This window comes from Leptodactylus fuscus, chromosome 7 (genome assembly GCF_031893055.1).
Source record: "Leptodactylus fuscus isolate aLepFus1 chromosome 7, aLepFus1.hap2, whole genome shotgun sequence".
In the NCBI taxonomy this organism is placed as follows: domain Eukaryota; kingdom Metazoa; phylum Chordata; class Amphibia; order Anura; family Leptodactylidae; genus Leptodactylus; species Leptodactylus fuscus.
Genome location: NC_134271.1, coordinates 2,372,923 through 2,395,973, shown reverse-complemented (window position 1 = coordinate 2,395,973; position 23,051 = coordinate 2,372,923). Strand labels below are relative to the sequence as shown.

Below are 23,051 nucleotides of genomic sequence, written 5' to 3'. Positions count from 1 at the left end.
TCTTCCTCCTCCTTCTTCCTCTCCTTCCTCCTCTTCTTCTTCTTCTTCTCCTTCTCCTTCTTCTTCTTCTTCTTCTTCTTCCTTCTTCTTCTTCCTCCTTCTTCTTCCTGCTCCTTCTTCTTCTTCCTCCTTCTTCCTGTTCTTCTTCTTCCTCCTCCTTCTTCTTCCTCCTCCTTCTTCCTCCTCTTCTTCTTCTCCTTCTCCTTCTTCTTCTTCTTCTTCTTCTTCTTCTTCTTCTGTCACTTTGTCTCTTCCTCTTCCACAGTAAGATAAGATAATTAAAGGGATTATCGAGATCTCAGACTGGGTTGTCTCCGCAGCTATAGCGCCACTCTTGTCCATAGGCTGTGCCTAGTATTGCATTCAAGTGAAGGGGCCTGAGCTGCAGTACTAGATTCAGCCAGTGTAGAAGGGTGGCGCTGTTTCTGGTAATAAAGCAGACTCTTCTCTATAACCACATTATGGATAACAAGTCCTACATTAATGTAATTCTGATAATTGTGGTTAATATTCTGTAATTACGGGTTGAGTCATGCTGATAACCTCAGTATGTAATACGGTCATTGTGGTGATAACTGCAGTGCCCGCTACTGGAGGAGAGGGGTATTACATGGCACCTGCCACACTGGGGCTGGAGGAACACTGTCTGTGCATGGTAAATGTATTCTCCCTGCCCACTGGTGCACTGGAGGGGGAAGATTTATAATACACAGCCCGCCACTGTCAGAAAAGAAGAAATCAGTATATAGTCAGAGGAGGGGGAGGCTGGTGGCACAAAAGGGGTGCAGTTACTATATTGGGGGCACCGACAGGAGATGAGGATGATGGGACATTTATCTGCACAGATGAGGCGCGGAGAAGTGTCATAGTGGTTGGGGCTGGATGGAGAAGGAAAGGGAAATCTAAATACTGCTCAATGTACAGATGGGGGGGGGGGCTGATGGGCAGGGGGTCAAAACAGCCTTTATACCGGGGCACCGATAACGTCAAGGGGGTCAGACACTGATTGCCTATATATACCTACTGGTAACCTATATACAGTCCTATGAAAAAGTTTGGGCACCCCTATTAATCTTAATCATTTTTAGTTCTAAATATTTTGGTGTTTATAACAGCCATTTCAGTTTGATATATCTAATAACTGATGGACACAGTAATATTTCAGGATTGAAATGAGGTTTATTGTACTAACAGAAAATGTGCAATATGCATTAAACCAAAATTTGACCGGTGCAAAAGTATGGGCACCTCAACAGAAAAGTGACATTAATATTTAGTAGATCCTCCTTTTGCAGAGATAACAGCCTCTAGTCGCTTCCTGTAGCTTTTAATCAGTTCCTGGATCCTGGATAAAGGGATTTTGGACAAACAATTCAAGTTCAGTTAAGTTAGATGGTGGCCGAGCATGGACAGCCCGCTTCAAATCATCCCACAGATGTTCAATGATATTCAGGTCTGGGGACTGGGATGGCCATTCCAGAACATTGTAATTGTTCCTCTGCATGAATGCCTGAGGATTTGGAGCGGTGTTTTGGATCATTGTCTTGCTGAAATATCCATCCCCGGCGTAACTTCAACTTCGTCACTGATTCTTGAACATTATTCTCAAGAATCTGCTGATACTGAGTGGAATCCATGCGACTCTCAACTTTACCAAGATTCCCGATGCCGGCATTGGCCACACAGCCCCAAAGCATGATGGAACCTCCACCAAATTTTACAGTGGGTAGCATGTGTTTTTCTTGGAATGCTGTTTCTTTTTGGACGCCATGCATAACGCCTTTTTTTTTATAACCAAACAACTCAATTTTTGTTTCCAAAATGAAGCTGGCTTGTCCAAATGTGCTTTTTCATACCTCAGGCAACTCTATTTGTGGCGTACGTGCAGAAACGGCTTCTTTCTCATCACTCTCCCATACAGCTTCTATTTGTGCAAAGTGCGCTGTATTGCTGACCGATGCACAGTGACACCATCTGCAGCAAGATGATGCTGCAGCTCTTTGGAGGTGTCTGTGGATTGTCCTTGACTGTTCTCACCATTCTTCTTCTCTGCCTTTCTGATATTTTTCTTGGCCTGCCACTTCTGGGCTTAACAAGAACTGTCCCTGTGCTCTTCCATTTCCTTACTATGTTCCTCACAGTGGAAACTGACAGGTTAAATCTCTGAGACAACGTTTTGTATCCTTCCCCTGAACAACTATGTTGAACAATCTTTGTTTTCAGATCATTTGAGAGCGGGCTGTCCATGCTCGGTGACCATCAAACTGAACTGAACTTGAATTGTTTTGTAAAGAGGAATGGTCCAAAATCCCTTCATCCAGGATCCAGGAACTGATTAAAAGCTACAGGAAGCGACTAGAGGCTGTTATCTTTGCAAAAGGAGGATCTACTAAATATTGATGTCACTTTTCTGTTGAGGTGCCCATACTTTTGCACCGGTCAAATTTTGGTTTATTGTATATTGCACATTTTCTGTTAGTACAATAAACCTCATTTCAATCCTGAAATATTACTGTGTCCATCAGTTATTAGATATATCAAACTGAAATGGCTGCTGCAAACACCAAAATATTTAGAACTAAAAATGATTAAGATTAATAGGGGTGCCCAAACTTTTTCATAGGACTGTATACCTGCTGGTAACCTATATATACCTGCTGGTAAGCTATATATTCCTGCTGGTAACCTCTATATACCTGGTGGTAACCTATATATACCTGCTGGTAACTCGCGGAGAACCATTTGTGCCTTTAAGGCTCTTTTCGGGTGGAGGAGGGGCAGCGGCTAATTCCAGGCAGTAAGCGTTATTTATGCTGCACTATGACTTGCTGTATTGGAGATAGTAGGATGGCGGCGCCCCCCGGGGACAGCGGGATCATCATGGATCAGTAATGGCTTATGGGACTACTCCGCAGCATCGGGGCTGTATAGAAAGAGTTAACCCCATATTACAGATGTCTATATTATACCGGCCGCGTAATAACAAGCCTTGTCCACGGTGACCTTGCCTGACCTTTCAATGTCAGTGATTAGATTGGGCGCTGTTCACATGTGTGATTTGCATACAGGGGTCCCGGCTCGCTCCCATCCGCCTCTGTCTCTGTAGATAACGCGACAACGCTTTTCATGGCTTTGAAATATTTGCATGAGCTGTGAATTGGCTTCAGGGATTTACTGTCTGTCTGACTGAGCGCCAGCGACTTCTTAAAGGGAAAGTCGCAAGAGGATCCCGGGGTTTATACAGGGGGTACAACAATGGCGCACGGGATCATGTGCTGAAATAGTCACCGCTGCTTCTACAGCATCACCGGAGATGATAAGAAGGGGCGTCTGTAAGGGTATTAAATCTGGTGCCCGTCATAATAGATCTGGTGTCCGCCATAATAGATCTGGTGCCTGCCATAATAGATCTGGTGCCTACCATAATAGATCTGGTGCCTACCATAATAGATCTGGTGCCCGCCATAATAGATCTGGTGCCCGCCATAATAGATCTGGTGCCTGTAATATTAGATCTGGTGCCTGTAATATTAGATCTGGTGCCTGACCATAATAGATCTGGTGCCTGTAATAATAGATCTGGTGCCTGCCATAATAGATCTGGTGCCTGTGGTGATTCTGAATCTACACCTGGCCATACATTTCACATTGCATACACGTGTATGGGGGAGATGACCAACAAACCGTTAGCAAATAGCCATCCCACCTGACAACTCTATACACATGCACACTCGACCAAGTGGTGCATGTTGTGTCCTGAACAGGCAGAAGAAAGGATCAGGTTGTCAGAATCCAACTATTGCCCAGTGCAACAAAGACACAAACGGAAATGTGAGTGCAGGTACATGATGTATACGGAGTTGTCACAGAGCAAAGGTATACGTCTTCCTCCGGATGGTCTTTTGAATCAACACGGACGCAAGAGGTCGGGAGACAACAGCAATTTATTGTAATCCACAAAGTTAGTAGCCGGCGGCGGTCACATCAACCGTAATAACAATAAGTCCACAGAAGTCACAACTCAATGATAGCTTTGGTTCCTTGGTCCTGTAACTAAATCCTGGCTCTCTTCAGAGCTGTTCACAGGCCGGCTAACACATACTAACTGCTAGCTATATACTATATACTAAGACTGTTACACCTATATCTGTGGGGGGGAAGGGCTGAGTCACAGATCCTTCCCCCCTCACCTATACCAAGGAGAGCAGACTCCCTGTCTACTATGGACAATGCACCATCCAACATTTTCTTGGAGACACTGATCAGATTATCTCCACCCATTGTCCTCACTGGTCCTCACTAGTTAGAGGTATTTGCATACAATGTGCTAACACACTAGACCCTAATCAGCCAACTACACATTGATGTATATAACAGGTTAGAGAATACATTCCACATGAAATATATATTACACATGGCCTATTGCCGGACTCTAACCATCCCGTGACAACCCCTCCCCCTCTCAAAACATGTGCATGACACAATTGGCCTACACAGGTAAATTGGGGAATGCACATCAGTCTCTATAGCTCATATTTCCTCCTGCAGGGATAACCCATCTGTGTTCTGGTGTTGGTTCCCTCGGCAGTACTGAATGGTAAAGTTGTAGGTTTGAAGGGCTGGCATCTGGCAGAAAATCCGGTGGATCCATGTTGGCGTCTCTCTGAGCTTGGCTTCGGGTCACTGCTCCCACAAAGTGGCACTGTAGATTTCCAACATCGTTGCCTAACAGAACATCGGCCGGCAGCCCGCTCATCACACCAATTGTGCATCGTTTTGGTCCATAACCATAGTCGAGTTCCACGGTAGCTTTAGGAATACGTCTCTGAGTACCCTCTGCCAACTTGATAGAAATGCCAGGGCCCTCCTCTAGGGCCTCGGGTCGCACAACTCGGGGGTCCGCTACCGTTAGGAAAGCTCCCGAGTCCCGGAATCCAACAACTGTTCGGCCATCCAGTAGGACCTCCTGCAAGTGCTTCCTCTGAAGGTTTGCGGGATGTGTGGCGGAAGGCTGAATCCCATAGACCCCTGGAGGTGGAACAGATGGGTCATTCATGGAGTCATCTGGAAATGGGGCCAAACTTTCAGTCCTAGGGGTGGTTCCCAGGTAGTGAATAGGCCGGGATGCCACGGTGGCCCGTGCCCCCATGTTAGCAGGGCAACTAGCTTGCAAATGTCCAGGCCGCCCGCACCCAAAACATCTGCGCTCTAGCATTCTTCCAGTAGGTCGTTGTCTAGGGACAGGGTTGTTCATAGCTGGAGGCCGATGGGCTGGGGCAGGGGTAGAGGGGGAATTGTAATCCTGAGGCCGGGCACGAAAGGTGGGTGGCTGGCTGAAGGGTGTCTGGCGGACTGTGGTAGTTTTCCGCTCCTCTGCAAACAACCTCTTCCACTGCGGCTTGATGGTCAGGCCCTCATCTGCAAGAGAAGCAGCTTGCTCCACTGTGGCTGGGTTCCGTTCCAGCACCCACTCACGAATCTCAGCGGGGCACTGGGAAAAGAACTGTTCCTTAAGTATGACTTGGAGGATCTTATCGACTGTGACAGCCTCCTCTCCTTCTAGCCAGCGCTTGCATGCTTGCTTCAACTTGTGGGCGAACATGTGGAAGGAGCTTCCCCCATTGTAAGACAAAGAGCGGAACTGAACTCGGTAGGTCTCTGGAGTGACTGCATAATACTTCTGCACCGCTCTTTTAATGGCCTCATAGTCCCGCTGATCACTAGGGTCCATGGCTCTGAGAGCTTCCGCAGCCCCATCTCGTAGGTGCCCCACCAGATACCGGACCCAATCCTTCTCTGGGACTTCCATCAGGCGGCACTGGTGTTCGAAGTCCTGAAAATATCCATCAACATCCCCAGCCGCTTCATCAAAGGTCTTGAAGTGTTTATGGGAGACATATGGTGGTTCTCTCACTGTTGGGCTGGGGGTCGACGTTTGATTATAATTCCGCGTAGTTATCTCAGCCATTCGCATTTCATGCGCCATTCTTTCCTTTTCATACGCCATTCTCTGTTCCTCCTTCTCCGTTTCCTGAGCCCTCTGTAATGCTCTACTCCTTTGCTCTGCAGTTGCTCCTACCCCAGCACTGCCAATTCCTCCTCATACAAAACAACCCATCTGCTCTTTTGGGTCTGTACCTGCCACTCCCGTATCTCTCCAGTCTCCTGGGGGCAGCCCTCCTCATGGTCGCTTTGCAGGGTCATCTCCTCCAGTGCCTCGATCAGTTGCTCTTTCGTTCTTCCCTGGTAACTCAGGTTTAGTTCCCGGGCCCTTACTTGTAGACTTGCCATAGTCCAGTTCCTGTATTCTGAGGTTGTGGCTCCATTAATCGCTGGGCTGCTGTAGTCCATCTCGCTGTCCGCTGTTGATCCCACCGCTGCCAACCAGTTGTCACGGAGCAAAGGTATACGTCTTCCTCCGGATGGTCTTTTGAATCAACACGGACGCAAGAGGTCGGGAGACAACAGCAATTTATTGTAATCCACAAAGTTAGTAGCCGGCGGCGGTCACATCAACCGTAATAACAATAAGTCCACAGAAGTCACAATCCAATGATAGCTTTGGCTCCTTGGTCCTGTAACTAAATCCTGGCTCTCTGCAGAGCTGTGCACAGGCCGGCTAACACATACTAACTGCCAGCTATATACTATATACTAAGACTGTTACACCTATATCTGGGGGTGGGAAGGGCTGAGTCACAGATCCTTCCCCCCTCACCTATACCAAGGAGAGCAGACTCCCTGTCTACTATGGACAATGCACCATCCAACATCTTCTTGGAGACACTGATCAGATTATCTCCACCCATTGTCCTCACTGGTCCTCACTAGTTAGAGGTATTTGCATACAATGTGCTAACACACTAGACCCTAATCAGCCAACTACACACTGATGTATATAACAGGTTAGAGAATACATTCCACATGAAATATATATTACACATGGCCTATAGTATACACTCTAACCATCCCGTGACAGGAGTATATAGAGTATATGTTGTGTACGGTGTGTATGGTGTATGCAGTGTGGATGGTGTGTGCATGCTGTATACGGTGTGGATGGAGTATACAGGGATGTCTCCTGCTGACACACTGTCTGTATTCCTGCTGTGTCTTCTACTTATATCTCCAAGAAATCAGGTCTGACAAGGCTCGCTGGAGCTGGAGCGTTGCAACGCGGAATAAACATCTCCCAGTTTTTTCACTAGTTTCTTAGTGGTGGCTTTTCCTTGGATATGAAGTGAAATCTTCCTAAATCTGAAGCTCTGGGCCATGCACCCAACACCACATGGACCCTGATATATATATATATAGCCATGAAATGAGGGTCTTAGCGCCCCCCTCAGATTGTGGAGCCCGTGTGCCAGTGATAAGGGACGCTCTGTGTTTTCTTTTGCAGATCTTGCTGTGACATATAAGCGACTCCTCCATATTGCTCCTTTCTACTCTATTTTGCTACTCAGCTGCTTTTTGTCTTATTGTATATGACCAGACTGAGGCCGCTCTCACATGGCCGAGTACGTTCCGTATATTGGTCAGATTTAATGCAGCTCCGCTGACCTGGGATTGGGGTAAATCTACCATTTTATACGTGAACTCAGGCGTGGAAATCCGGTTCTAAGGCGACCGCACACAGACATGGCCTGACATGGTAGACGTAACGTAGAACATATTGGGGTCAGACACTCCTGACATGATGTCCAGGGTTTCTTCCCCAGGTCACGTAGGGTCAGTGTTCGAGGTTTCCAGCAATCTCACCCATCCCTGTGCTCGGCTGCACGAAACGTCTTCATGTAATTATTCTGCTGCTTCCTGCGATATAAGACGTCACTAAATCTTCTGGAAATAAATGACTAAGAGCCGGGAAGCCGGAAGAGTAAGCCAGCTGGTCTGGGGTGAGGTGGAGGCTGACATGGACCACTTGTGCCGCAACCCAGAGGCACCGGAGACAAACACCTAAAGCAGTGGCACTCTGGGATGCTGCACATGCAACAGCCGTGGATTAGAGAAAGGAACCAAGACAGCGCATGGTCATAGGGTGGGCCCATACCCCATGTTGTGAGTCTGCCCTGTCCTGCAAGTGAGTCTCCCCCGTCCTGTGATTCTCCCCCGTCCTGTGATTCTCCCCCGTCCTGTGATTCCGCCCCATCCTGTGATTCCGCCCCGTCCTGTGATTCTCCCCCGTCCTGTGATTCCCCCCCGTCCTGTGATTCTCCCCCGTCCTGTGATTCTGCCCCGTTCTGTGATTCTCCCCCGTCCTGTGATTCTCCCTCGTCCTGTGATTCTCCCCCGTCCTGTGATTCTCCCCCGTCCTGTGATTCTGCCCCGTCCTGTGATTCTGCCCCGTCCTGTGATTCTGCCCCGTCCTGTGATTCTGCCCCGTCCTGTGATTCTCCCCCGTCCTGTGATTCTCCCTCGTCCTGTGATTCTCCCCCGTCCTGTGATTCTCCCCCGTCCTGTGATTCTCCCCCGTCCTGTGATTCTCCCCCGTCCTGTGATTCCCCCCCGTCCTGTGATTCTCCCCCGTCCTGTGAGTGATTCTCCCGCGTCCTGTGATTCTCCCCGTCCTGTGATTCTCCCCCGTCCTGTGATTCCCCCCCGTCCTGTGATTCTCCCCCGTCCTGTGAGTGATTCTCCCGCGTCCTGTGATTCTCCCCCGTCCTGTGATTCTCCCCCGTCCTGTGATTCTCCCCCGTCCTGTGATTCTCCCCCCGTCCTGTGATTCTCCCCCGTCCTGTGATTCTCCCCCGTCCTGTGATTCTCCCCCGTCCTGTGATTCTCCCCCGTCCTGTGATTCCCCCCCGTCCTGTGATTCTCCCCCGTCCTGTGAGTGATTCTCCCCCGTCCTGTGAGTGATTCTCCCGCGTCCTGTGATTCTCCCCCGTCCTGTGATTCTCCCCCGTCCTGTGATTCCCCCCCGTCCTGTGAGTGATTCTCCCGCGTCCTGTGATTCTCCCCCGTCCTGTGATTCTCCCCCGTCCTGTGATTCCCCCCCGTCCTGTGAGTGATTCTCCCGCGTCCTGTGATTCTCCCCCGTCCTGTGATTCTCCCCCGTCCTGTGATTCTCCCCCGTCCTGTGATTCTCCCCCCGTCCTGTGATTCTCCCCCGTCCTGTGATTCTCCCCCGTCCTGTGATTCTCCCCCGTCCTGTGATTCTCCCCCGTCCTGTGATTCTCCCCGTCCTGTGAGTGATTCTCCCGCGTCCTGTGATTCTCCCCCGTCCTGTGATTCTCCCCCATCCTGTGATTCTCCCCCGTCCTGTGAGTGATTCTCCGTCCTGTGATTCCCCCCCGTCCTGTGATTCTCCCCCGTCCTGTGAGTGATTCTCCCGCGTCCTGTGATTCTCCCCCGTCCTGTGATTCTCCCCCGTCCTGTGATTCTCCCCCCGTCCTGTGATTCTCCCCCGTCCTGTGATTCTCCCCCGTCCTGTGATTCTCCCCCGTCCTGTGATTCTCCCCCGTCCTGTGATTCTCCCCCGTCCTGTGATTCCCCCCCGTCCTGTGATTCTCCCCCGTCCTGTGAGTGATTCTCCCGCGTCCTGTGATTCTCCCCCGTCCTGTGATTCTCCCCCGTCCTGTGATTCTCCCCCGTCCTGTGATTCCCCCCCGTCCTGTGATTCTCCCCCGTCCTGTGAGTGATTCTCCCCCGTCCTGTGATTCTCCCCCGTCCTGTGATTCTCCCCCGTCCTGTGAGTGATTCTCCCCCGTCCTGTGATTCTCCCCCGTCCTGTGATTCCGCCCCGTCCTGTGATTCCGCCCCGTCCTGTGATTCTCCCCCGTCCTGTGATTCCGCCCCATCCTGTGATTCTCCCCCATCCTGTGATTCCCCCGTCCTGTGATTCTCCCCCGTCCTGTGATTCTCCCCCGTCCTGTGATTCTCCCCCGTCCTGTGATTCTGCCCCGTCCTGTGATTCTGCCCCGTCCTGTGATTCCCCCCCATCCTGTGATTCTCCCCCGTCCTGTGATTCCGCCCCGTCCTGTGATTCCGCCCCGTCCTGTGATTCCGCCCCGTCCTGTGATTCTCCCCCGTCCTGTGATTCCGCCCCATCCTGTGATTCCGCCCCATCCTGTGATTCTCCCCCCCCACGTCCTGTGATTCTCCCCCGTCCTGTGATTCTCCCCCGTCCTGTGATTCTCCCCCGTCCTGTGATTCCCCCCCGTCCTGTGATTCTCCCCCGTCCTGTGAGTGATTCTCCCGCGTCCTGTGATTCTCCCCCGTCCTGTGATTCTCCCCCGTCCTGTGATTCTCCCCCGTCCTGTGATTCCCCCCCGTCCTGTGATTCTCCCCCGTCCTGTGAGTGATTCTCCCCCGTCCTGTGATTCTCCCCCGTCCTGTGATTCTCCCCCGTCCTGTGAGTGATTCTCCCCCGTCCTGTGATTCTCCCCCGTCCTGTGATTCCGCCCCGTCCTGTGATTCCGCCCCGTCCTGTGATTCTCCCCCGTCCTGTGATTCCGCCCCATCCTGTGATTCTCCCCCATCCTGTGATTCCCCCGTCCTGTGATTCTCCCCCGTCCTGTGATTCTCCCCCGTCCTGTGATTCTGCCCCGTCCTGTGATTCTGCCCCGTCCTGTGATTCCCCCCCATCCTGTGATTCTCCCCCGTCCTGTGATTCCGCCCCGTCCTGTGATTCCGCCCCGTCCTGTGATTCCGCCCCGTCCTGTGATTCTCCCCCGTCCTGTGATTCCGCCCCATCCTGTGATTCCGCCCCATCCTGTGATTCTCCCCCCCCACGTCCTGTGATTCTCCCCCGTCCTGTGATTCTGCCCCGTCCTGTGATTCCGCCCCATCCTGTGATTCCCCCGTCCTGTGATTCCCCCGTCCTGTGATTCTGCCCCGTCCTGTGATTCTCCCCCGTCCTGTGATTCTCCCCCGTCCTGTGAGTGATTCTCCCCCGTCCTGTGATTCTGCCCCGTCCTGTGATTCTCCCCCCGTCCTGTGATTCTGCCCCGTCCTGTGATTCTCCCCCCGTCCTGTGATTCTCCCCCCGTCCTGTGATTCTCCCCCCGTCCTGTGATTCTGCCCCGTCCTGTGATTCTCCCCCGTCCTGTGATTCTCCCCCCGTCCTGTGATTCTCCCCCCGTCCTGTGATTCTGCCCCGTCCTGTGATTCTCCCCCGTCCTGTGAGTGATTCTCCCCCGTCCTGTGAGTGATTCTCCCCCGTCCTGTGATTCTGCCCCGTCCTGTGATTCTCCCCCCGTCCTGTGATTCTCCCCCCGTCCTGTGATTCTGCCCCGTCCTGTGATTCTCCCCCGTCCTGTGATTCTCCCCCCGTCCTGTGATTCTCCCCCATCCTGTGATTCTGCCCCGTCCTGTGATTCTCCCCCCGTCCTGTGATTCTCCCCCCGTCCTGTGATTCTGCCCCGTCCTGTGATTCTCCCCCCGTCCTGTGATTCTCCCCCCGTCCTGTGATTCTGCCCCGTCCTGTGATTCTCCCCCGTCCTGTGATTCCCCCGTCCTGTGATTCCGCCCCGTCCTGTGATTCTCCCCCGTCCTGTGATTCTCCCCTGTCCTGTGATTCTCCCCCGTCCTGTGATTCTCCCCCCGTCCTGTGATTCTCCCCCGTCCTGTGAGTGATTCTCCCCCCGTCCTGTGATTCTCCCCCCGTCCTGTGATTCTCCCCCGTCCTGTGATTCTGCCCCATCCTGTGAGTGATTCTCCCCCTGTCCTGTGATTCTCCCCTCGTCCTGTGATTCTCCCCCCGTCCTGTGATTCTCCCCCCGTCCTGTGATTCTCCCCTCGTCCTGTGATTCTCCCCCCGTCCTGTGATTCTCCCCCCGTCCTGTGATTCTCCCCCCCGTCCTGTGATTCTCCCTCCGTCCTGTGATTCTCCCCCGTCCTGTGATTCTCCCCTCGTCCTGTGATTCTCCCCCCGTCCTGTGATTCTCCCCCCGTCCTGTGATTCTCCCCCCGTCCTGTGATTCTCCCCTGTCTCTGTGATATACTGTATATGGCGTCTACTATATGGACTGCGGGGCCGGTGTAACCGCATATACTGCCCCCTGGTCATAGGATGAGGAGCTATAGGGGTGTGTGATAATGGCGTCTACTATATGGACTGCGGGGCCCGGTGTAACCGCATATACTGCCCCCCCTGGCCATAGGATGAGGAGCTATATACTGTATATGGCGTCTACTATATGGACTGCGGACCCGGTGTAACCGCATATACTGCCCCCTGGTCATAGGATGAGGAGCTATAGGGGTGTGTGATAATGGCGTCTACTATATGGACTGCAGGGCCGGTGTAACCGCATATACTGCCCCCTGGTCATAGGATGAGGAGCTATAGGGGTGTGTGATAATGGCGTCTACTATATGGACTGCAGGGCCGGTGTAACCGCATATACTGCCCCCCTGGCCATAGGATGAGGAGCTATATACTGTATATGGCGTCTACTATATGGACTGCGGGCCCGGTGTAACCGCATATACTGCCCCCTGGTCATAGGATGAGGAGCTATAGGGGTGTGTGATAATGGCGTCTACTATATGGACTGCAGGGCCGGTGTAACCGCATATACTGCCCCCCTGGCCATAGGATGAGGAGCTATAGGGGTGTGTGATAATGGCGTCTACTATATGGACTGCGGGGCCCGGTGTAACCGCATATACTGCCCCCCTGGCCATAGGATGAGGAGCTATAGGGGTGTGTGATAATGGCGTCTACTATATGGACTGCGGGGCCGGTGTAACCGCATATACTGCCCCCTGGCCATAGGATGAGGAGCTATATACTGTATATGGCACCTTGTATGTTCAGATTACACGTTGTATTGCCCCCTATACAGGAGGATGATGAGGAGGATGATGATGGTTTCCCCTTCCCCCCAGGCTCACACATGATATCACCCTGGAGGAGTTTGAAGATGAGGATTTATCGGAGATCACGGAGATCACAGATGAATGTGGAATCAGTTTGCACTGTAATGAGAGCCGGCGCTGCAAGGTGAGTTCCTGCACAGTATATACAGTATACAGTATATATAGAGAGAGAACCTATAGATGGATCCACCCAATCACAGCAGGTTTTGATATTTAGCCTTTAATGTAAAGAAATAATTGAACAATAGGGGGCAGGAGAGAGTCAAGAACTTGTGATTATCAGTCTAAAGAGCCAAATAAGTGGAGAAAGAAGCATTTGTATCTGATGGCGATATACTGGAGAGTCTCTTATAGTCACTTGGGCTGTCGAGGCACTAGAACAACTGAAACGCTGCCTCCCCTGTCCTTAGGTGGTGTCTGGTATTGCAGTCGAGGCATTAGAACAACATGGCTGCTTCTGTTCAGAGACGCTGCCTCCCCTGTCCTTAGGTGGTGTCTGGTATTGCAGTCGAGGCATTAGAACAACATGGCTGCTTCTGTTCAGAGACGCTGCCTCCCCTGTCCTTAGGTGGTGTCTGGTATTGCAGTCGAGGCATTAGAACAACATGGCTGCTTCTGTTCAGAGACGCTGCCTCCCCTGTCCTTAGGTGGTGTCTGGTATTGCAGTTCAGCTCCATTGCAGGGGATGTCCTTGTAATACCGCCCTGACTCATGGACAGGTGTATGGAGGGAAGAAGGAGCCGTGTCTTGGACTGACTCTTGGTCCTCTCCTTGCTGTCATTCTGCTAGTTGTCGGATTATGGAAGGTTCTGGATTACAGGGCGGTCACAGCGCAGGAGATTATCCTGGATTATGCTGATGTCACTGTATTATATGAATTCTATGTAATGTGACTTTATTATATTCCTTCTTTATCGGTTATCCTTCTAGAAGATTCCGGCTTATCGCACATTTCTAGCGCCAGGATTTCCGGATTAGCTGTCGGAGCGATGAAGAACATTCTGTTCACTTTTAACTAAATCTTATTTCCCTGGTGAACCCTTTAAAGCCGACGTCAGTGCGTAGACCGGGCGAGCCGCGCACCCCAGGCGTCGCCATCCCTGCCATGGGGACCTGGGAATGTTCCCGATTTTGGTGCTTTCCCTAAACCTCATTACATATGCCATCCATATGGTAGTGCGGGGCCCGGCAGATGTCGTAGGATTGTCTCAGGCGCTCATGTGTCGCTGCCAGCAGACACCGCTCAGCCGGGAGGAAGCTAATAGTGCAGCAGATGAGGGTGACTACTACTAGCCCCCCGCTATAGGGTCAGGACACTGGCTGCAGACCCGGCCGTACCAAAAAGGATAGGATATATATATAGATATGGCCTCTACTGGCCCGCTGTATACTGCAGGGTCCTCCCCATCTCCAGGATGTATATATTATATATGTCATGTATCACCTCTACTACTCCGCTGTATACTGCAGGGTCCTCACCTTGGCTCATTGTACTCCATTGCACTTCAGGTTAAGAAAGGTATATGAAACTCCAGTCTTAAAGGGGTTTTCTTGGCCTATTTATCAATATCACATTGCTGGTCCTACACTTGGCACCCCCACCAATCATCTGTTAATATGCAGAGAATGGAGCAGGAAGCAGACAGCGCCGTTCTCTGTGTAGTGGCTGAACTGAGTCACTGCACCTTAAAGTCCAGTCAAGTGAATGCAGTACCTGCTCTGACCACTACACAGAGAACGTCACTGTCCGCTTCCTGCTCCATTCTCTGTGTATCAGAAGCTGAGAATAGCTGATTAGTGGGGCTGCCAGATGTCGGACCCTCACAGATCTGAGATTGATCTCCAGTCCTTAGGCTAGGTCCCAGGAAATCCCCTTTAATAAATTCCTCCAAAGTCTATTAGAAAGTTGTAGAATTTTCCATTTATTCTTTATATAATTTACAAAAAAACGTAAATCTTTGTCATTCCATTAAACCAGTTCTTATCTGTATCTGCTCCTGGGAAAGCTGGGTTACAACCAATATTGTTGCTATAAAACTTGAAATCCTGAATGCCGCGCCCACACATAAAGCGAATCGTAAAGCTTTGACCTCAGAGTTGGTGCGATATATTTCCACAATGGTAGATCCCCCCTGGGCGTTTTCAGGGCTCTGGATGAGACATTGGTGAGGATTGAGGCGGCCATATTACTTGTCACCCAGCTTTTCCAGAAGCAGATAGACCTGTTATATAGAATGGTACGTCTCTAGGTTTGGCACTGCACTGTTACTATACAGATAGCGGATGCCGTTGCTGGTTTAGCCGGTGATTTGCTGCACTACACGTCACACGGCGGCCTGTTGCACTATAACAGCGGGTCCACAGAGGCGCCCACCTTTCTGTCCGTCAGGCCGTGTGTCCCCCCCCTCCTGCCCCATCCCTCTGCTCCGCTCTGTCTTTCTTCATTGTGTGTTGTGATGCTTATTATTCTCCCCGAGTGCCGCTCCTGTGACGTGGATGCCAGTCTGGCTGTTGGCTGACGCCGCGGCTCGGCCACTAACAATCCTCCACCAGTTGGTTATCAGTCACTTGCAGCCTCGGCTTCGTGCTTTGCTTTTCAGTGATTGCGGCGACGCTCGGGGACATTTTAACATTGTCCCTCTTTGTCCCCCCCAGGCAGTCAGTGCTATTCACCCCCTCACCCTCCCAGCAGTTGATGTCACTGTGTCCCTCTCCCTCCCCCTGGTCCCATGACTCTGTCTCCTGATCCCCCAGAGCCGCCTGCGCGCTGAGCCGGGTCCTGCCCCAGGAGGGGGGGGAGCTGCCAGTCGGATCCAGGCAGAGATGCTTCAGCTGGACCTGATTGATGCCGGCCAAATCCCCGAAGAAGAGATCTTACCTTCTGTGGAGCCCAGGCCCATCCTTCAAGCAACTATGGACACCTACAGACCTAAGAGGCCTACAACGCTCAACCTCTTCCCACAGGCACCGCGCACACAGGTATGGCACCTCGCTTACTACTTAGTCTGATGTTTATGGGCCCGCCATGTTGTCTACAAATCCTAAAAATATTCTCTGTAGTCACCTGTGTATGTAGGTTGTATATAGTGGCGGGTGGTCCCGCACACACACCCTGTATAACAGTCCCCAAACATGGTTATATAATGCAAAGAAGTCCTAAACCTCCAGAGAGCGACCCCACCAATCCTGTCTGCTTGTGGAGCAGCGTTAACTCCTGCCATAGACTTATAGGATTGTGGCTGAAACTTTTTCTGGATTGCAGACCCATGTACATTCGCTGAGGATTGCAGACCCATGTAAATTCCCTGAGGATTGCAGACCCATGTAAATTCCCTGAGGATTGCAGACCCATGTAAATTCCCTGAGGATTGCAGACCCATGTAAATTCCCTGAGGATTGCAGACCCATGTAAATTCCCTGAGGATTGCAGACCCATGTAAATTCCCTGAGGATTGCAGACCCATGTAAATTCCCTGAGGATTGCAGACCCATGTAAATTCCCTGAGGATTGCTGGCTTAGTCCGGGCTCACGTGCTGGAAATGTTCTCACTGGAATCCACTGCAAAATGCAAAAATGATGCGTCCCCTGCATTTCAGTACGAGGCCGACGCTTCATGTTCCACTGGCTGAATAGCAAAAAAAAATAAGTGTCCTGCTTGATTTTCACAGCAGGTTTTGCATGGCGGGTCCTGTCCCAAAATCTGCCATGTGAATCAGGTCTTAGGGGGACAGAAGAGTTATTAGAACAGGCCCCCTATCTATTCTCCCCTCCTTAGTGCACTTACTAGTATATTGCATTACAGTGTCCAGATAGATAGTGATACACAATAACCAAATAGTGATACACAATAACCAAATAGTGATACACAATAACCAGATAGTGATACACAATAACCAGATAGATAGTGATACACAATAACCAAATAGTGATACACAATAACCAGATAGTGATACACAATAACCAAATAGTGATACACAATAACCAGATAGTGATACACAATAACCAGACAGTGATACACAATAACCAGATAGTGATACACAATAACCAGATAGTGATACACAATAACCAGATAGTGATACATAATAACCAGATAGTGATACACAATAACCAGATAGATAGTGATACACAATAACCAGATAGACAGTGATACACAATAACCAGATAGATAGTGATACACAATAACCAGATAGACAGTGATACACAATAACCAGATAGTGATACACAATAACCAGATAGATAGTGATACACAATAACCAGATAGATAGTGATACACAATAACCAGATAGTGATACACAATAACCAGATAGTGATACACAATAACCAGATAGATAGTGATACACAATAACCAAATAGTGATACACAATAACCAGATAGTGATACACAATAACCAGATAGTGATACACAATAACCAGATAGTGATACACAATAACCAGATAGTGATACACAATAACCAGATAGATAGTGATACACAATAACCAGCTAGTGATACACAATAACCAGATAGTGATACACAATAACCAGATAGTGATACACAATAACCAGATAGATAGTGATACACAATAACCAGCTAGTGATACACAATAACCAGATAGTGATACACAATAACCAGACAGTGATACACAATAACCAGACAGTGATACACAATAACCAGATAGTGATACACAATAACCAGATAGTGATACACAATAACCAGATAGATAGTGATACACAATAACCAGCTAGTGATACACAATAACCAGATAGTGATACACAATAACCAGATAGTGATACACAATAACCAGATAGATAGTGATACACAATAACCAGATAGTGATACACAATAACCAGATAGTGATACACAATAACCAGATAGTGATACACAATAACCAGATAGTGATACACAATAACCAGATAGTGATACACAATAACCAGATAGATAGTGATACACAATAACCAGATAGTGATACACAATAACCAGATAGATAGTGATACACAATAACCAGATAGTGATACACAATAACCAGATAGTGATACACAATAACCAGACAGTGATACACAATAACCAGACAGTGATACACAATAACCAGACAGTGATACACAATAACCAGACAGTGATACACAATAACCAGATAGACAGTGATACACAATAACCAGCTAGTGATACACAATAACCAGATAGTGATACACAATAACCAGACAGTGATACACAATAACCAGACAGTGATACACAATAACCAGATAGTGATACACAATAACCAGATAGTGATACACAATAACCAGATAGATAGTGATACACAATAACCAGATAGATAGTGATACACAATAACCAGATAGTGATACACAATAACCAGATAGATAGTGATACACAATAACCAGATAGTGATACACAATAACCAGATAGTGATACACAATAACCAGATAGTGATACACAATAACCAGATAGTGATACACAATAACCAGATAGTGATACACAATAACCAGATAGATAGTGATACACAATAACCAGATAGTGATACACAATAACCAGATAGACAGTGATACACAATAACCAGATAGTGATACACAATAACCAGATAGTGATACACAATAACCAGATAGATAGTGATACACAATAACCAGATAGATAGTGATACACAATAACCAGATAGTGATACACAATAACCAGATAGATAGTGATACACAATAACCAGACAGTGATACACAATAACCAGACAGTGATACACAATAACCAGATAGTGATACACAATAACCAGATAGTGATACACAATAACCAGATAGTGATACACAATAACCAGATAGTGATACACAATAACCAGATAGATAGTGATACACAATAACCAGATAGTGATACACAATAACCAGATAGACAGTGATACACAATAACCAGATAGTGATACACAATAACCAGATAGTGATACACAATAACCAGATAGATAGTGATACACAATAACCAGATAGATAGTGATACACAATAACCAGATAGTGATACACAATAACCAGATAGATAGTGATACACAATAACCAGACAGTGATACACAATAACCAGACAGTGATACACAATAACCAGATAGTGATACACAATAACCAGATAGTGATACACAATAACCAGATAGTGATACACAATAACCAGATAGTGATACACAATAACCAGATAGATAGTGATACACAATAACCAGATAGTGATACACAATAACCAGATAGACAGTGATACACAATAACCAGATAGTGATACACAATAACCAGATAGTGATACACAATAACCAGATAAACAATATTATATAATGCGTAGATGCCCCTTGCTGTGGGAGGGCTCCAGTAGGGGGCGCTGTCTCCACTCTGGGGGTGTTCTGTGTGATATGGGGGGGGGGATCTGTCCATCAGCCCATCACAAATATCACCCCTAGAGCATCGGCCCAAGAAACCAAATATGACCCTCCCAAATGAGGCCCTAACCCGTCTGTTCTGCCATGGATACAGGGGCTTGTGCCTAATACTATCAGTAATAGGAGGTGGTGTAGACACCAGAGTGGAGACAGCGCCACCCACTGGATCAGGACCAGGCCAGTCAGAACCTACTTATAGCCACTACCATATAAATAGTAGCCCCAAAATATAGTCAGCAACATTGTACCCATAAAGCCTGCAGCAACAAGGCCGACATTATAGAGCAGCAGCCACAGCGCCCCCATTACTGAGCCGCCCTTCCCTTTAATAGTGCCCTGCTGATCTCCTCACTGATTGGCCGCTCACATGTAACACCCACTTCCTGGTGAGGGGCAGGAGGGCGATCGCTGCGATCGGGGGGTCCCCGGGGGGGTCCTGATGGATTTCTTTTCTCAGATTCTTGTACATTGAGCTGTGAATTGTAATTATGGCTGACGAGCAAAGAGACGACTGAACCGACAATGAACACGAATGTGATATAAGACACAAGTAACAGTATGGGAGGCTCCTGCCTATAAGTTCTGCACATCTTCCATCTGACTACTATATAACGTACGGCGTTATGGTTGGGACACAGTGAAGAGGCCGCAGGTGTCAGATCCCCTCCATGATAACAATAGGTCACTATCAGGGAGTTGGGCATTAGATGGTTCCCCATAAGGGGGTCATTGCTTAAACAGGGCCGGGGACGAGGGTGACGCCTCTCCTGACATATCAGAATATCCGGTGAGCGCGCACGGCGATGTCTTCCTAGACGAGTAATCTCTGCTAATAGAAGATGTGTAATCCCTTCAGGGGCTGCTAATGGGATGAGCGCAGGCAGAAGGCTTACCCCCCCCCCCCCCCAATAAGGCCGGCCTGTGACTTGCAGCCCCTCGCTCTCCTCTTTCTCCCTCTGCCCCATTAGTGTTAGTTGCCATAGTTACAGTAACTGAGAAGTAGCCGCTCGGGCCTGTGTTGAGTCATCCGAGATCCCACTGCCTGACACCGCGCGCCCCCCACCCACTCACACCACTCGCCGTACATAGCGATGACCCATGTCTGTGAGCTCAGTGCAACGGAAACGCCACGAAACGCTGACTGACGTCTGCAGGCTGAATCACAGGGGGGCGGGGCCATGTGATCAGTCATGTATAGGTGGTAAAAGGGGTCAGGTATCCCATAATAGTGACCCCCCCCCCCATCCTGAACTGGTGGATAACGGAGCAAGAGATAGCGTTCAATGGCTCAGTTATAGGGTACGCATGTTGTGTTATGGGGTCCCTTATGACACGCTCAGCCTAGTCCCGGGTTCCCTTCTCACTTGCTCAGCCTAGTCCCGGATTCCCTTCTCACTCGCTCAGCCTAGTCCCGGATTCCCTTCTCACTCGCTCAGCCTAGTCCTGGATTCCTTTCTCACTCACTCAGCCTAGTCCCGGATTCCCTTCTCACTCACTCAGCCTAGTCCTGGATTCCCTTCTCACTCGCTCAGCCTAGTCCTGGATTCCTTTCTCACTCACTCAGCCTAGTCCCGGATTCCCTTCTCACTCGCTCAGCCTAGTCCTGGATTCCCTTCTCACTCACTCAGCCTAGTCCCGGATTCCCTTCTCACTCGCTCAGCCTAGTCCTGGATTCCCTTCTCACTCGCTCAGCCTAGTCCTGGATTCCTTTCTCACTCACTCAGCCTAGTCCCGGATTCCCTTCTCACTCGCTCAGCCTAGTCCTGGATTCCTTTCTCACTCACTCAGCCTAGTCCCGGATTCCCTTCTCACTCGCTCAGCCTAGTCCTGGATTCCTTTCTCACTCACTCAGCCTAGTCCCGGATTCCCTTCTCTCTCGCTCAGCCTAGTCCCGGGTTCCCTTCTCACTCGCTCAGCCTAGTCCCGGGTTCCCTTCTCACTCGCTCAGCCTAGTCCTGGATTCCTTTCTCACTCACTCAGCCTAGTCCCGGGTTCCCTTCTCACTTGCTCAGCCTAGTCCCGGGTTCCCTTCTCACTTGCTCAACCTAGTTCCGGATTCCCTTCTCACTCGCTCAGCCTAGTCCCGGATTCCCTTCTCACTCGCTCAGCCTAGTCCCGGGTTCCCTTCTCACTCGCTCAGCCTAGTCCTGGATTCCTTTCTCACTCACTCAGCCTAGTCCCGGATTCCCTTCTCACTCGCTCAGCCTAGTCCTGGATTCCCTTCTCACTCGCTCAGCCTAGTCCTGGATTCCTTTCTCACTCACTCAGCCTAGTCCCGGATTCCCTTCTCACTCGCTCAGCCTAGTCCTGGATTCCTTTCTCACTCACTCAGCCTAGTCCTGGATTCCCTTCTGACTCACTCAGCCTAGTCCCGGGTTCCCTTCTCACTCGCTTAGCCTAGTCCTGGATTCCCTTCTCACTTGCTCAGCCTAGTCCCGGGTTCCCGTCTCACTCGCTCAGCCTAGTCCCGGGTTCCCTTCTGACTCACTCAGCCTAGTCCTGGATTCCCTTCTGACATGCTCAACCTAGTCCCGGATTCCCTTCTGACACGCTCAGCCTAGTCCCAGGTTCCCTTCTCACTCGCTCAGCCTAGTCCCGGGTTCCCTTCTCACTCGCTCAGCCTAGTCCTGGATTCCCTTCTGACTCGCTCAGCCTAGTCCCGGGTTCCCTTCTCACTCGCTCAGCCTAGTCCCGGGTTCCCTTCTCACTCGCTCAGCCTAGTCCCGGATTCCCTTCTGACTCGCTCAGCCTAGTCCCAGGTTCCCTTCTCACTCGCTCAGCCTAGTCCTGGATTCCCTTCTCACTCGCTCAGCCTAGTCCCGGGTTCCCTTCTCACTCGCTCAGCCTAGTCCCGGATTCCCTTCTCACTCGCTCAGCCTAGTCCGGGGTTCCCTTCTTACTCGCTCAGCCTAGTCCTGGATTCCCTTCTCACTCGCTCAGCCTAGTCCCGGGTTCCCTTCTCACTTGCTCAGCCTAGTCCGGGGTTCCCTTCTCACTCGCTCAGCCTAGTCCCGGGTTCCCTTCTCACTCGCTCAGCCTAGTCCCGGATTCCCTTCTGACTCGCTCAGCCTAGTCCCGGGTTCCCTTCTGACTCGCTCAGCCTAGTCCCGGGTTCCCTTCTCACTCGCTCAGCCTAGTCCCGGATTCCCTTCTGACTCGCTCAGCCTAGTCCCGGGTTCCCTTCTGACTCGCTCAGCCTAGTCCTGCTGCTTGTTGTTGCCTTTAAGACCCTGTAGACAAATTTTTGGGGGATATTTGATAAAAATCTAACTTTGTATTTTTTGCAGGACACTTTAAATAACAACTCCCTGGCAAAAAAATACAGCTGGCAAGACCGAGTGTCGCGCTCCTCCTCGCCGCTGAAGACGGGTAAGTGACATCAGAGGTGTCCTGTATGGATCAGGAATTCCGGGGACTCCCATTCATTGCAGGGGTCAGGGGCCGCCCTTGTGGTATTAAAGGGAATGTGTTGCCAAATTTAATTTTTTATATATTTTTTTCAATAAAAACAGAGGGCGAAATTTGTCACTTTTTTTCTAATCTGTTTTTATTTTCTGATTGTTGATTTTTTTTTATTGTATTTTCTGTCCATGACTATGGGGGCGGCCATCTTGTCTAAGTGTCTCCTCCTCTCTGTTAACAGCATTTAGTGATCTGCTTTACAGCACCGTCATGACCACAGGCAGTAATAGTCTGGAGCCGACTCATTGAGGTCTATGGAGGGTTTACTAGACATGCTCAGTATAGGGAGGGGGAGGAGCTAAGCTATGACATCATCTAGTGTCAGTAGTGATGTAATGATGGCTCAGTGGTGTTATCTTCTATTGTAATCCTGTCTGTGATGTAAATAAGGCGACTGCTGCAAA

The 23,051-nt window shown here is 49.8% G+C and overlaps 1 protein-coding gene across 3 annotated transcripts in view; it reads left to right on the top strand.

The window, feature by feature from the left end:
* MAPK8IP1 (mitogen-activated protein kinase 8 interacting protein 1) overlaps positions 1-23,051 on the top strand; it is a 54,804-nt gene that overhangs the window by 22,574 nt on the left and 9,179 nt on the right. For all 3 annotated transcript variants that reach the window (XM_075280792.1, XM_075280791.1, XM_075280793.1), the window contains exons 2-4: positions 12,832-12,946; positions 15,577-15,801; positions 22,473-22,554. In XM_075280792.1, the coding sequence (XP_075136893.1) occupies positions 12,832-12,946; positions 15,577-15,801; positions 22,473-22,554 (422 nt within the window). The remainder of the gene's footprint in view (positions 1-12,831; positions 12,947-15,576; positions 15,802-22,472; positions 22,555-23,051) is intronic.